Source organism: Lutjanus erythropterus, chromosome 8 (assembly GCF_056507025.1).
Source record: "Lutjanus erythropterus isolate fLutEry1 chromosome 8, fLutEry1.hap2, whole genome shotgun sequence".
Classification (NCBI taxonomy): Eukaryota; Metazoa; Chordata; class Actinopteri; order Lutjaniformes; family Lutjanidae; genus Lutjanus; species Lutjanus erythropterus.
In genome coordinates this window covers 6,541,798-6,556,599 of record NC_139324.1, presented here as the reverse complement: position 1 = coordinate 6,556,599, position 14,802 = coordinate 6,541,798, and the positions used below count along the sequence as shown (strand labels likewise).

Genomic DNA, 14,802 nt, shown 5'->3' with positions numbered 1-14,802 from the left:
ATTTATACTGTCTGAAAGTTACCTGACCAAGAGGGGTGACTTCATCATGTGATGGTAAGCCTCACATGGTCAAATGTTGCTTTCAAGAAAGGTGTGGCAAGAAGCCATTCTGTCATTAAGTTTAACAAATATTTTTCACACCTGTGTGGTTTTACTGTGAAACAACAAAGGGAGTCAAAACTAAAGAAAAGAGTAGAACCTCACCACTAGTGTCTTATACAGAAGTCATTATACACCAGCACATGACCATCATGCACAGTATACAGGTGTTCTCTTGCGGAGATGTAGTGAAGGAAGTACATTATATGTGTGCTTATTCATCTGTCTATTTCTCTGTCCTGTTGCAGGTTTAAGTGCAGCAAAGCTGTTGAAAGCCAATGGTCTGAACCCTGTAGTCCTGGAGGCCAGGGATCGGGTCGGTGGTCGCACCTTCACTGTGCGGGTAAGACCAGGAGAGCTAACACTGCTGCTACTGCTGCTATTAAAGGAGATGTTTTGTGCAGTAGAATGCTGTTGTGCATCATTAAAATTAACAATAATAGTCAGTGTTTGGGTTTAATTGGGTGTGGATGCTGACTCAGTTGTCATTTATTGCTAATCACCTGCTGTTTTATTAAAATCACCTGTGGTTTGCGACCAAGATGTCAGTTCAGTTGTAACAATGTGTAACAATATAAGATTCAAGACCCAGATTGTGATAATTTCTCGTGATGTTGTTTTGATGTAGTTGAACAGCTTTTTGAAAGTAGTTTTAGTTGGACAAGCTACATTTTTTCATTGTACAGAAGCTAGAGAAACTGATGATAATACTGAACTTTATTTATATCACCTTTTGCGCACAAATTACAGCTCTAATTACTGTGCAAATTAAAAAAGAAGAGAGTATATAATAATGGTTAAAATGTAAATATATATTTAGGAAGAGGAGGGAAGTAAAATAACATCCATAAACTGATGACAGAGAGTTGCATCCAGTTCTCACATGAGTAAAAATGGGCACCTGGATTGTCAGGATCAGCAGCTATGCAGAGTTGGGTGCCATGTGCATAGCAGTGAAATCAATACTGTGATAACTGCTGGTGTTAACATGTAAAGAATGAAAAGTGGTGGACCCAGGATAGAGCCATGTGGTACTCCATACAGATTACCTTTCCAACCTATCAATGGAACTTTTAAGATCAACAAAGGCTGTGAAGCACAAGAAAAGTTCATATTAGGACTTTTCAGCATTAACTATTAATGTTTTTTTTTTTAATTTGTCTTTTTATGCTTCATTGTGTGCGTTTTTCTTTCTTTTTCAGAATAAGGAGACAAAGTGGGTTGATCTGGGTGGGGCTTATATTGGACCAACTCAGAACCGCATCCTCCGATTGGCAAACGAGTACGGCATAAAGACCTACAAAGTCAATGAGCAGGAGAGCCTGGTTCATTATGTCAATGTGAGTATCCCAGCATCTGTGTCTGTTGTTTAGGAGGCAGATGATACTCTACTGCAAGCTTTGGCTGATGTTTGAGCAGTCCCCCTCGTATGACAGAGCCATACATTTTACAGATTAGTCCTTTAGTTTGAGTTCTGTAATAAGGTTCATTCGCAGGTTGTCAAATGACAAATACTTTGTCCCGCCCCTCAGTGTATGGGGTGCTTTCAAGTAACTTTAGTGTAAACCCATCCGAGTGATGTACTATAAAGGGCAAGAGTCCACGAACAGTGGAAGTGAGGTGGATCTATGGGTTAAACAAACAGGATTTACAGCCATGAGGCCGGGATTCATGTCAACATTGTCTTATGTTCTCAGTTATATAATGTTACATGTAGCGTTGCAACTAACGTTTATTTTCATCATTGATTAATCTTTGGATTGTTTTCTTAAATAATGTCATGTACGTCTGTGTGCTCCACGTTATTTTTCAAGTCTTTTTTGTCCTCATGTTAATAACTGCTAATAAATATCAATGACTGTCAATGACGTTTAGTGACTGTCAATGATAATAATAATTGATAATAATTGTTAATGACTGTCAGTGAATCAGAGAATTTAGATTTTTTTGAATCTCAAAATGAATGATTAATTGATTTGATTGAACTGATTTTGACCAAATACCTCAATATTGCTATTGTGACACTATTGTAGGGATGAGTATTGGTGCTTTCACAAAATATTAATACAGTGACATTTTTGATAAAGAATCAGCAATGTGGATATAATGATTAAGTTGCAAAAGACAAATAATAGAACAGCTAGAACAGTCTGGTAAGTTTACTTTACTATAATGCAGCCTGTAAAACCAAGGAAAGACAAACAAAAGACAAAACTTATGCCATATTAGCTATCGTTAATCTGATGATAGCTAGTGCTGTGACTTATTACATGTTTGTCTGGTTTTTAAATAGAAACTTCAGGGTATGTGCTGTATGTGTTTAGGGAGGATGGTCTGTTGCAGAACTTTCTCCATCAACGCCTACATTGGCACTCCAACTTTACTAGTGACCCATGGTTTGTTTGCACAGAGAAAATGGTGTAATCCTCTAAACAACATTGCAGTTAGTGGTCAAACCGGTACATATTTGTACAATGACAGTGAAAAACAAACAGAGGAAATGGCTGTGCCCTTGACTGCACATAAGTCAGATCCAGGTCCAGGCAACTCAGGTGCCCCTTCGTGGCTTTGGGCACCCTATGCAACCGTATAGTCAGCACATGGAATGATAGAAATGGTCCCATGCTTGTCTATAGTCAAGTGTCTGTAAAAGAGTAGATGATTCCTCACAAGTCTCATGCTATTTCCTTATCTGAAATATTTTATTCTTAAGTGGCAAAATCAGGATGTTGGGTTTTCATTGCGACTAACTTAACATGACAGCTGTACAGCTGAAAGAAAACATGAAAATAAATCAGACACCTGAGAGTACAAATGGTGATGCTGGAAAGACACTTAACTTCAAACCACAGAGATTCAGTCAGAAGCTACAAAAATACTGAGAGCTGAACACACACTTTTAAAAACACCTTTTTCTTTATTTTCCAGTGACACAAAAAAAACAACCAAACAAAAAGTAACAGAAAGGCAAACTGGTCCACTTTCAATGGAAAAACAAAAAAAAACTGCATGTGCATGCTAATGTTTGGTGTAAAAATGGCATAACACTATGCTTGTTAGCGCTGTGATGATAACCACTTAACTGCAATGCCACAGCACCATGGTCACATTACTGTCATCACCACAAATTTTATTTTGAAGAGTTAATCTTATGTTGAGACCATCAATCTATTAATACATCTATGGATCAGCACTGTCACACACAAGTCAGGAATACAGCCTCTGACAGACTCCACCCAAGGCATCTTGGGATTTTCTCTGGGTGGCTAACAACATGCTAACAAAAACAACAGCTGTTTCCAACATGGAAAAATGGATTAATAACTACAGAAGACTTTCGGTGTTGGATTTATCATGAATTTATTTTACCACGTCTCCAAGAAGACACAGCGCTTCAAGTCTGGTTGACAAAGCTTCTGAAAGGGATATGATTGCACAAGAGCCCAAGTTGTAAAGGTAAAATGCTAGTGTTAGCATGAGCTTAACGTTGGCCTATCCTGCTTAGGTTACTTCAGGGCTTACTGCATCACTGTTTCAGCAGTTGGGAAACCACAGATGAGAGTTTTCTTGTTGTTGAGAAACTGCAGCATTCTGAGAAGCTGCAGTAATCTGAACTGTACATTTACTGCCACACTGACAACTTAGTATCAAGTTTATGTTTCTGCTCCACTATGAACAGCATCATCTCTTGCCCGCTGCTTGCTCTACCTCACTTATGTACTATCCTATTCCTTAAAGAAGCTACGCTGATTACAGTATGCTTCAATAAAGTCCAATAAAACATAATTATTAAGGTGGTCCCAATAAACCGCCATCTTGTGTTGCTTTGTCACTGCAATAAGAAAAAATGCATGCCATCACAGCCCTACTAACAGTGAAGGGAATCTGTCTGTCAACTCAGTCACCTCCTCTGCTCAAAGCTGTTACTCTAACTGATTGATAATAACAAGAAGTGGCAGCTGAGTTTAATTGCAGTATCTGGAAGGCATGACAGATGAGCTGTTCAATCTGCTATGGAAATGTGCTTCGCCACTAAAAGCATGTACCATCTCGTACCCTCTGATCAACAGACACATTAGCCTCGCCCCTCAGACTCTTTCCTGTGGTGCTCAGAGAAGAACCAAGGTATTGTGCGAAAGAAAAGCAAACATTGTGTCCTTCCCGTGACTGCCTACATGTCTCCCGAGCAGCCAGCCGCCACTCTCCTCTCCAGCATTAGTGACTGCAGATGCTAATCTTCGCCTGAGGGTTTTCTGTAATGCAGTTTCTCCTTTCTCTGAGTGGTTGAAAGGACAGCAAAAGCAAACAATGAAGGAAGGAAGAAAGAGACACTGAGGCCATCTTTGTTCTTGTTATTTTTTTCTCCATATCTCATTAGTGTGGGTGCACCGCTGTCCTTAACACAGTTGGGTTCCTCTACCTGATTTGATTTGCTGGTGCTGCCATGTATCCAGCCAAACTAGCCCCACTGTAAATCACTGGACGGCCTAGTGCGGCTGGCAGCTTCCTGTCTGTCTGTGTAAGCTTATCCTAAAGGGATAGTTCGGATTATTTGAAGTGGGGTTGTAGGAGATACTTATCTACTTTAATTGTATTACCTACAGTCAGGCTTGGGGAGTAACAGATTACATTCAACAGAAGTACGTAATCCTGAAAAGAAGCTAACTGTGTTCCGTTACATTTTTAGCAGGTAATTAGTAACTGCATCAGTATACATTTTTAAAGTAACCCTCCCACCCTTTCTTACAGTACAGTAGATGGCAGTTGGCACTTCTCATGTTAGGAGAAACAGAGACGTGTTCCAGGCCAGGCGCCATGAGTGGTCTTATGGTGGCTTAGCCACATCACTTGTATCTTCTGCCTTCTGTTTAACCCTTTAACAGGAACGGTTGACCTTGTTCTTGACCAAATTGCTGTAATAAGTCAGCAAAACTCAGAAAATGGATAAATACCTACAGAAGACATTCAGTGTTGGATTTAAAATGGATTTATTTTACCACGTCTCCATGAAGATGCAGCACTTCAGGCTGATTACAAAGCTTCTGAAAGGGATATGATTGCACAAGAACCAAAATTGTAAAGGTGCAACACGAGAAATCACATTTTGATGTACAGTGGGGTTGGACTAAAAATTCGTTTATGTTAGCTTTTCCTGCTTAGCTTTCCTCGCAGCTAACCCTGTCACTGTTTCAGCAGTTGGGAAGCAACAGATGAGACTTTTCTTGTTGAGAAGCTGCAGCTTTAGGGTATGGTAAGACATACGGTACGAAAAAAATCCATACCGTCACAGCCTTGTTGATTGGTGTGAAGCTGCTCATATATGATGACACGTTACATTAAAAGTTGAAGTAAGAAAAAAATCTTATCAAATGTCATGTTCTAGACCTGTTAACAACAATATTTGTGTTGAATGGCAGAAATCTGATGATAACATTTATCTATTTTACACAGAAAAAAGTGTGTGACTCCCTGGTTGAGTTGTCTGTTTGGGCTAAATTGCGTGTGTCTTTAAAGATAAGCTCACTAATAAGGAAAAAATATATAATTATAAAGCCTAATAAATCTAAACAGACCTGCAAAGTGTTCACGGGACAGGATCACAGCTGTGGGACAGGGCAAAATATCACTCCCGCCCTTGACACAAGACAGCAAAGGTGTATTTGGACACACCTTGAATAAATTAAATCCACTGCGCCTCACACTTTAGATCATTAGAGCATAAGATAGGGCCCTGAATGTCTTCTGTGCTTATTTAACTGTTGTTCCATGTTGACAAATGTTATTGCTGTTGTTAGCATGGTTGTAATTTTGAGAGATTCAAAATTCTAGATTTATTGTAATTTGTATACATTTAGTATTATTTGTTTATGTTATCACAATATTTCTATTATGTTGACTATTTCACTTTTTACAATATATTTATGTGAATTACAATAAATATTTAATACATTGATTGAATATTGATGCTGTTAACATATTCTACTATCTGTGTAAATCACAAGTTTCATCATCACAAGATATTATATTAATTCTTTGAACAATGATATGATATTTGCTGACAAAGTCTGCCGTGATACCATTTCGATTCAGTTAAATTCAGGGGCCTGCAACTGATATCAGAAGATGTCATATGTCAATGTAACACATTCAGTTTTTAACATTTTTGTCAACTCACAAAAGCAAATAAAATATGATTCGATAATACAACCCCACGTCAGATCATCTGAACTAACCCTTCAACTTGAGCTCTGTTCTCGTCATTGAATCTTATCTTCAGAGGTGCACTTTGAGCTTCTGACATGTGAACACAGAACTCATGCAGAAATGCACATTCACTGTTACACTTTGTGTCTAATGTCCACCAGCCACTTCCATTTACACACATGAGGGCCCAGAGTATTACAAACATACAAACACCTCTCAATATAATCCAGTACAGCCACACACAAAATAATGCCTCATAAATCACCAAGGAGTTCAATTCTTTCTGTCAACAAACTCAGTATTACAGGCTTCAAAAATAATTTATTGCAGGGCTATTGTATTAGCTGCAACTGTGGAATTTAAACTTTTAAATTAATTATGATTAATATAATTATGAGGCTTGTTTGAAGGGAGAGGACACTCAGTGTTTATCATAGGTGTACAGTGAATATTGATCACTGCCACTGTAATCCAACAGTAGATCTCTTCACTTTTGGAACAGAGTTATTGATTGTCTAATACTGTGTGTTCTGCACTGGCCTGAAATCTTCTAATGGTCAATGTGCAGAATCATTTAGATAAGTAAGGGTTAATGTACATTATCAGGGATTAATAGATGACAGAGGTCAGAACCAAAATCTGAACAATCAAAAAAGGTTTTCAAAAGCCATAACTCCGTTTCCCAAGTTGACCATGAGTTTGGTGACTTTTATTTTGTTTCTGTCTATTGAGTTTAAATGAAGTCTGTTTTATGGAGTTAACAAGGCAATTAAAGGTCGTCTTAGTTAGTAGGTAGTTAGTAGCTAGTTTAACCTGACATGCCAGATGGTTTGTTAAACAGAACCATCTACGAACTTGTCCTTAGAAACTGTTTGGAAAAGGGCACGCACTTTCAAAAAAACACTTGGCATTTGATTGGATGAACCATCTGTCTATCACGTCTAACATGGGCTTGGTTCAACCGGTCAGATCAACGCTTCCTTGAACGCCTCCACGAACGCCTCCACGAACACCTGTAGCTGTTAGTAGTCCCTCTTAGGACGCTGATTGGCTGCACCACTTTTGGTGTGAACACAAACTTCTGTTCAATCAGGAAAATGGGTGTGAGACTATTTACTTTAACATTTTGAGTTCATTTTGTTTACTTTGTCGTGGCCCACACACACGGATGAGAGCAGCCGTACATCACATCCCTGTTCCACACCTCCCTTTGGGTAAAAACAAACACTGTAAAAGCAGCCAGTGATGAATAAATGACATGTACACCGATTGTTCCTGTAGGTGGAATTAAATCAGAAAGAGTCTTATTGATGGTGTAACTTAAGTTTTTACTGTGAAAAATATGACTAGCTTAAAACAGTTTGGTTCACAGTACCAAAACAGCTAAATAAGGTGTCCTAACAATATATAAAAAATTAACAGAAGACTGAAATACATTACCTGAAGATTCAATATGTTGGTTATATCCCAAGTTTGTCCACTTTGATAAAGGCAGACTAAAAGGACCCCCATTTCTTTATTTTTGACATGACATAATCATGACGTCTAAAATCTCACACAAGTTGCAAAACATGGGAATAATTCAATTCCAACTCCACAAAAACACATAGGCTACTAGTGGACTTAAAGACATGATGGATGGTACTCAGTGCTCGGTGACAATATAGCCGCTTTGGTTGTTCTCTTGCTGTGTTGCTGGTAATATGAATTTCCAGTAATACTCCAATGGTTTAGGGGGTTAGGGGGCAGCCCTACCAGTAAATAAGACACACCTTAGATACGACTTGGCGACGAGAGATCATTTTTGTCCGCTAATGTCATAGAGGCCTGTGGCTCAGCTATGAGCCCAAAAGCTAATGTTATGTTGGCAAGAAAGTCGCCATATGAAACAACAACAAAGCGAGCAAGGAAAACGGTTGCTAACGGTACAAATGTAAATAAACTAGCAGCTGTTATCTTTACTTTTGCAGGGATTTAGCCATTGTAATGCCAGGGCTCGCCGCCAAACATGCAAATGTTCCAACAAAACAAGCTACTCCCCAGTCATCAAAGTTCTTATAATCTCTAAAAGGTTAAAAGAAATGTTTAAGTAACTTGTTGTAATTAGATGGCAGATGGCACAATAAATTGACTGTGTCCCTGTTGCTATGGTTACTCATTGCAGTGCATTAATGGAACAGTTGCACTAGAACGACTCAGTAGCTGTCCATTATTAGGTGTTAATGGACACCCTGCAACCAATCAGGACTGAGTATTCATTCAGACAGCCCCAGTTTATATAATGAATGATCCCTTTAATATTTCTTCAGTACATTAAACATACTGTATAACTATATGGGCTAATCCAGTTGAAGCATGATTTCATAGTCTGCAGTGTGCTGGTCATCTCACCTCTGTGTCTTTCACACTGATGTACTGTTGACACGACCTACTTGAGCAGTGCTGTGAAATGTCACCAGCATGATGTTCGGCTCCGTCAGTGGTTAAATAAATCTTTGCTTTAGTGGAGGACTTGGCTGGGCAGCCGTGCTGATGTGAAGCATTATGTGCCAGGGAGCTCCTGTGTGAGTGAGTGTGTCTCCCTAGCTACTATCTCTGTAAGATCCACTCCTAAGACCCAGACTCACACACACGCGCCACTCGTAGCTTCCTGGCTGGTTTCCATGGCAGCAGGCCCCATCAAAAGGTGCTCAGCCCTATCAGTGTCAGACAGCGTATTTGTCTGTGTTAGTGCATATTGTGACAAGAGGTTCCAGATGTCTGTCTTATCGATTCCATTATTGATTCCTGATCAATTTTCTGAGTAGGGGAAGAAAATGTTTTTATCACCCAGTAGAAAAAAGACATACATGTGTCTCAGGTGTGCCAAAGCTCCACTGTGTTGAAGGTCTAGTGTGTAAGATTTAGTGGGATTTAGTGGTAAAATATGTCTGAAAGGAATATAATATTCATAAGTATGGTTTCAATGATGTATAATCATTTGATTGTTGGTTCTAGAGAAGGATGTTTTGGAAGAGTTTTGTGGTCACCACAGTTTCATAAATATGCTACAATGCTTAGCACGTTTGCCTCACAGCAAGAAAGGTTCAGGGGTATAAAACCTGCTTTGGACGAGTCTTTTCTGTAGGCCCTTTTTCACCAAATAAGCTTCGGTCTAGACCGTGTGTCCGCCAGTTTTGACTGGAACCATTGTAGTCCAGGATGTCATCAACAGAGGACATTGTACGATGCGCAACAACCTGTAGATTATGTCGTGCCCACTTTGGCTCAAAAGGAAAACCTGGTATTTTTTTTTATTCCAGCTGGGAACCAACTTTTCAGGTTCTGAACCATTTTGTTTTTGGTGGAAATGCCCAGAACAATTCAAAGTTAATGCTTGAGGAAGAACAGGGCCAGTTTCATGTTCCTTGCAGCAAGAAGGTCGTGGCTTTTAAACCTGGTTGGGACAGGGCCTTTTTGTTGGCCCTTTTCCACCAAAAAAGCTCTGGTTCTTGAACTGGTTCCTTTCAAAATCCTTGGAACTTTTGTTCTATCTAGTGAACCAGCCTGCTTGGGTTTTGTCTTGGTGGTCAGTTCTTCAGTCAGTGCCTCAAGCCAAGGTGCTGGCTTTGACTCCCTGAGTACCCGCTGCTCTTGATTCAGGAACGGCTTAGACATTAAATCTTGCTGTACAGTGTACTATGTGTGATTGTATGTGTGACAGTAAAGTTGACCTTAACCATTATATCAGCTTTGTGCCTATACCAAGTCATTTGTCATGTTGTCTGATGATCCACTGGGGTAGACATTGGCCTTGTGCAAGGAGCAGATTTGTTCTGAAATGGTTTGTGTGATTTGATTTAGGAGAACTTTTCACATTCTACTTTTCTTGTACTTTGAATTTGCTCTCACAAACACCATTTACAAGTGGTTCAGACCTGTGGTGAGGATCATGTGCATGTGAGTCATGTTAGTCTGCTGTTATCCAAACCTCAGTTTGTCACTCATGGGTTATATATTTCATTACTTTGACGCAATTTTGAGTTTGAAAATCCCAGAAGTTACTTTTCTTTATTATGTTCATAGTTTCCTGTTGGGCTCTCTGCCCATTCAAATCCGAACAAAAAATCTAAACAAAATATCAGTATTAAAAATTTTGGACCACAAACTTTGATATCAATATTTATTGATACTGAGAAAATATTGCTGGGATAATGACTGGTGCTTTCTCACAATATTAAGGCAATTAGATTTTTGACAAATAATAATCGTGACTGGGAATAGAATGACAAAGTTTGTAAATGTAAATTCTTTTAAATTTCTTTATTTATTTGAGTGACAGTATGACCCTCAGATAACATTGACAGCACCTGTTATTTTTTACTATTGCTTAGCTTTAGCAGGTAGGGGTTGGGGAAATTTCCGATTCTTAGATGCATCGCGATTCGGACGTGGACGAATCTGAATCGATTCACAAACGTCCAAATTTCGATTATTTAAATCTGTTAATTAAAGTGATACAGAAGCTTCTAAATAATGTGGAACTAAGAAGCGCGGTACGCGTCATCGCCGGGACACTTTGGGACGCGCACCTGGAGCGATACGCGCACAGCGGAAAACAAACATGGCCGACCGGCAGCCACCTCGCCATGAGGTCCGAACAGCTCCTTCTAATTTAAAAGCAGCCGTGTGGAAACACTTCGGCTTCTACAACGTCGACGGCGGAAGCGAACTGGACAAGAGCCACGTTATATGTAAGTTGTGTCGAGCTAAAATAAAATACTTTGGCAACACAACAAACATGAGAAGCCGTAACTCCATTCCACCCGACGGAGGAGTCGGGGAGACGGCAGGCTGCTGTTGCTGCGGCTACTAGTGGCTACTGTTGGTACTTTCCAGTTTGCACATATTTCCAATAGTTTAATAAAATATAATCGAAATGAATTCTTATTACAAATGCGCTGTTTTTAAAAATTGCAAGTGACGAATGCTTATTCAGTGAGACAAAAAGAAATGTGTTTGTGAAAAAGTGCATCAATATACATAAAGATGCATCAATAATCGTTTTATAATCGAATCGTAGCCCCTGAATCGTAATCGTAATCGAATCGGCAGGTGCCCAAAGATTCCCACCCCTATTAGCAGGTCCTTAATCCCACTGCCGAGGCTCTTCAAATTACAGACTTTCCTTTATTGATCTCTTAAAGCTGGAACTATGAAGTTCTTTTTATTGCACTTTGATGCCATTTTCATGAATGAACACCTCCTGACAAGTGAAGGAGGTCACATAACGTTTTGTGGTATTATTGGGCCGTTATTTCTTCTTATTTACAAATCTCATTTTCCTTCATTGGATCTGTAATCCTTGCGGGGCAACTGGATTTGCAAGATCACACTAGAGTCCATCTTGCCACACTTCAAGTTATCAATTTGTGTCCACACCCAAAGTGGTGCGGCCAATCAGTGTCCTAGGAAGGACTACTGGCAGCTCCCGGTATGGTTTTAGGTGTGATGACAATGAAAAGCATCCATGGAAGTGTTGGCTGAAGTTAGCCCATGTTAGACGTTATCGACAGATTGTTCATTCAATCAGCTGCCAAGTGTCTTTTGAAAGTGCCTGCCCTTTTCCAGACATTTTTCTGTGTAACAAACCATCTGATCAAATGAGCAGATCATTTATCAGGCTTCTGGAGAGGCTTGATGATGAGCTGATCATTTGAATTCAGTGTGTTGGAGCAGGGAAACACCTAAAACAAGAAGGGCAGTGCGCCCCAAGGACCAGGATTATAAAAATGCTGGGTTACTATAATCCTGCACCTGTCCTCTCTGCAATATTATCAACAGTATCAACTCTTCCTGTCCCCTCATCAGCAATGTAGAATAAATCAAATGGTTGTCTATACTTCAGCACATGGAAGTTCACTTCACCACATGTTGCTGGAAGGAGTATCACTAGACTGTGTTTTGACTGTAAGTGGCTTTGGATTAGCCAAGAAGCTATCCAGATGAATAAGCTCCAATCAGATGCAGCATGTAAACATTTCCTGACCGCTGCATAAGTCTGAACGTAGAACAAAGGAAAGCATACAGGGTGACATTTGCTTTGATCTAACGTATGTGACAGCGTCCACATTACTTCACAGGACTGAAGCTAGAGTAATAGTAAACCAGCATGTGTGCCAAGCCATTGTGTAATTAGGGCTAGCTTTCAAGCAAGCCGCATTGCTAATCAGCTTTTCTATGGCAGATTGTAATCCAAAAGGCCAGTGCTGGTTTCCCTTATCAGCAAACTACTGCCTTACAGGCACCTGCAGCTCTCAGCACTGGATTTATTAATGAGCTATCACTATCAGAGATGGGGAAACAGGCTTTGATTAAATACTGTCTCTGGTTATCAGAGATTGAGAAAGGGCATGAGATTGTCCCATCACTCCCTCATATCATGCATGTTTGCACATTCACAGGACTACTGAGAGTAAAACATCAATTACTGTGATTTTTAATTTTAGGCACCTGCCATAGATGTGAATAGGTACCTAAAATTGCCTTTGCTCTTATTTAGTTGTCCTTACTGCAACGTAATGTTGTGGTAAGAACAAAAATGCATTTTCTATAAAATTTTAGACATTTAAATGTATTTTCATCAAACTTTGTACATCACTGTAAATGCTGAAATAATTCAAAAATAGGGGATTACATGATTGGAAAACAGACAGTAATAGACAGTGCTTTTTATGACAGATATTACAATTCTAGCCTGTAAATCATCTCTACTGAAGTGTTAATATTTGCAAATAGAAATAATATTAATCATTTAAATAAAATAGCAATGGCATCTTGACACAATGTTAATTGTGGTCTCGCTAAATACTGGACCAGTTTCCACATTTATTGTTCCTATTAGTCACTTACACACAAAAATGTATGAAATTTGACTTCAGGTTGAAAAATCCTGAAGTCTAACCAACAGAGCTACAAGAACACTCTGTTTCTGACAAGAACTTGAACTAAATGAAACCAAAATGAGTGAGAAGAGACTTAAGGGTCAGGCGTCGTCTGTCTATAGAGGCGAAGTCCCTCCCCTTCCAATGTGTCCCATAGGACAAAATATCATTCAAACTTGGATGGGTGGTTATTAACACATTTATGTTGCGTGACAAACTCAGGGAACACATATATTGTTGCTTTACATGAACTTCAAGGTCAGCACAGTATATGATAACGAAGGAAAAGTTGAAAATATAGATTTGTATATTTGTTTACAGCTCAAAAAGGACATATGGTTTGTAGTTTCTCCATCTGGTTATCATATGTATTTATATACAATATGTTGTATTCTGCAGTTGAGCATCAGATTTACTTTCTCCTCTGAGTGAGGCTGACTCACTGCTCACTGATGTGGAAACAGATGCTTTCTCTCCCCTCCCCTCCTCTCCTCTGCACTCCTCCTTCTGTATTCACTTGGCCAGCGTCACCATGGTGACAGACCTGTTGTTACACGGCAACGGACAGTTCTGAGCACGGAAGCGATACTGTACGTTGTGAGACACTTAATCTCCTCTCCCTGTCTGTTTCTGTGTCTGTACCTTGCAGTTCCCAGAGGGTTAATTATATCTGGGAAATAAAACAGACAGATATTTTCCACATCATAACTGCAGTAGTAGTGTAGAGCAGCAGGCCTTTAGATCTTCTCTGACTTGATTCATCTTATAGCATCAGTCATTTAGTCATATCCGGGGCATTGCTGTACTTGTATGTTTATTGGTTTTACTACTGTTGTTTGTGGATTGGTATATTATATTACACATGGTTGAAATCACCTGTTTAAATGGAGGCTGTTCTTCTACCTACTTGATAGTGGACATGATCATTCTTACTTTCATAACACACATGACAAACGGACAAAATCAATTTTCTTTTGCTCTCAGTTCACTCAGATTGTTTTTTTTTTTTATCAGTGTGAACAGCACAAATCACATGGAATCTTAAAGGGATAGTTCACCCAAAGATGAAAATTGTCATTACCTACTCATCCTCATGTCAATTGAAGGTTGGATTTAGTTTTTTAGTCCACAAAACACTGCTGGAGTTTCACAAACAGTGTTGCAGAATCTCCCAGACAGTGGAAGTGAATGGTGACCAGTTTTCAAAGGTGAAAAAAACAACAGAATAAAAGTATAAAATGCCTCCATTCTGCTCGTCTGGTGTAATCCAAGTCTCCTAAAGCCTCAACATGCCAAGTTAACTGAAAAACTTCTTTTACCCCTGAAATACCATTACAATACAGAAAATATCTGCAAAACATCTTTTTGTCATTGCAGGACCAGATACTAGCGTACAAGTGCCATATAGATCAACATATTTGTGATTAAAACACTTTTTTAAAACACACGATTTTGACTTCATTAAAGCAGACCTTGATGTCCTGAAATTTTGGATGAAATTTGTCTTTCTTTCTCCTCATCCTTATTATCATTTACTCTGAGTAAAAACTGAGGCTGTTTTGATCTGTCTTGGTCA

General features: G+C 39.2%; 1 protein-coding gene across 1 annotated transcript in view; it reads left to right on the top strand.

Moving 5' to 3' along the window:
• The window catches only part of mao (monoamine oxidase), a 56,465-nt gene that overhangs the window by 22,772 nt on the left and 18,891 nt on the right, over positions 1-14,802 (top strand). The window contains exons 2-3 of the mRNA XM_084724349.1: positions 348-442; positions 1,302-1,439. Of these exons, the coding sequence (XP_084580475.1) occupies positions 348-442; positions 1,302-1,439 (233 nt within the window). The remainder of the gene's footprint in view (positions 1-347; positions 443-1,301; positions 1,440-14,802) is intronic.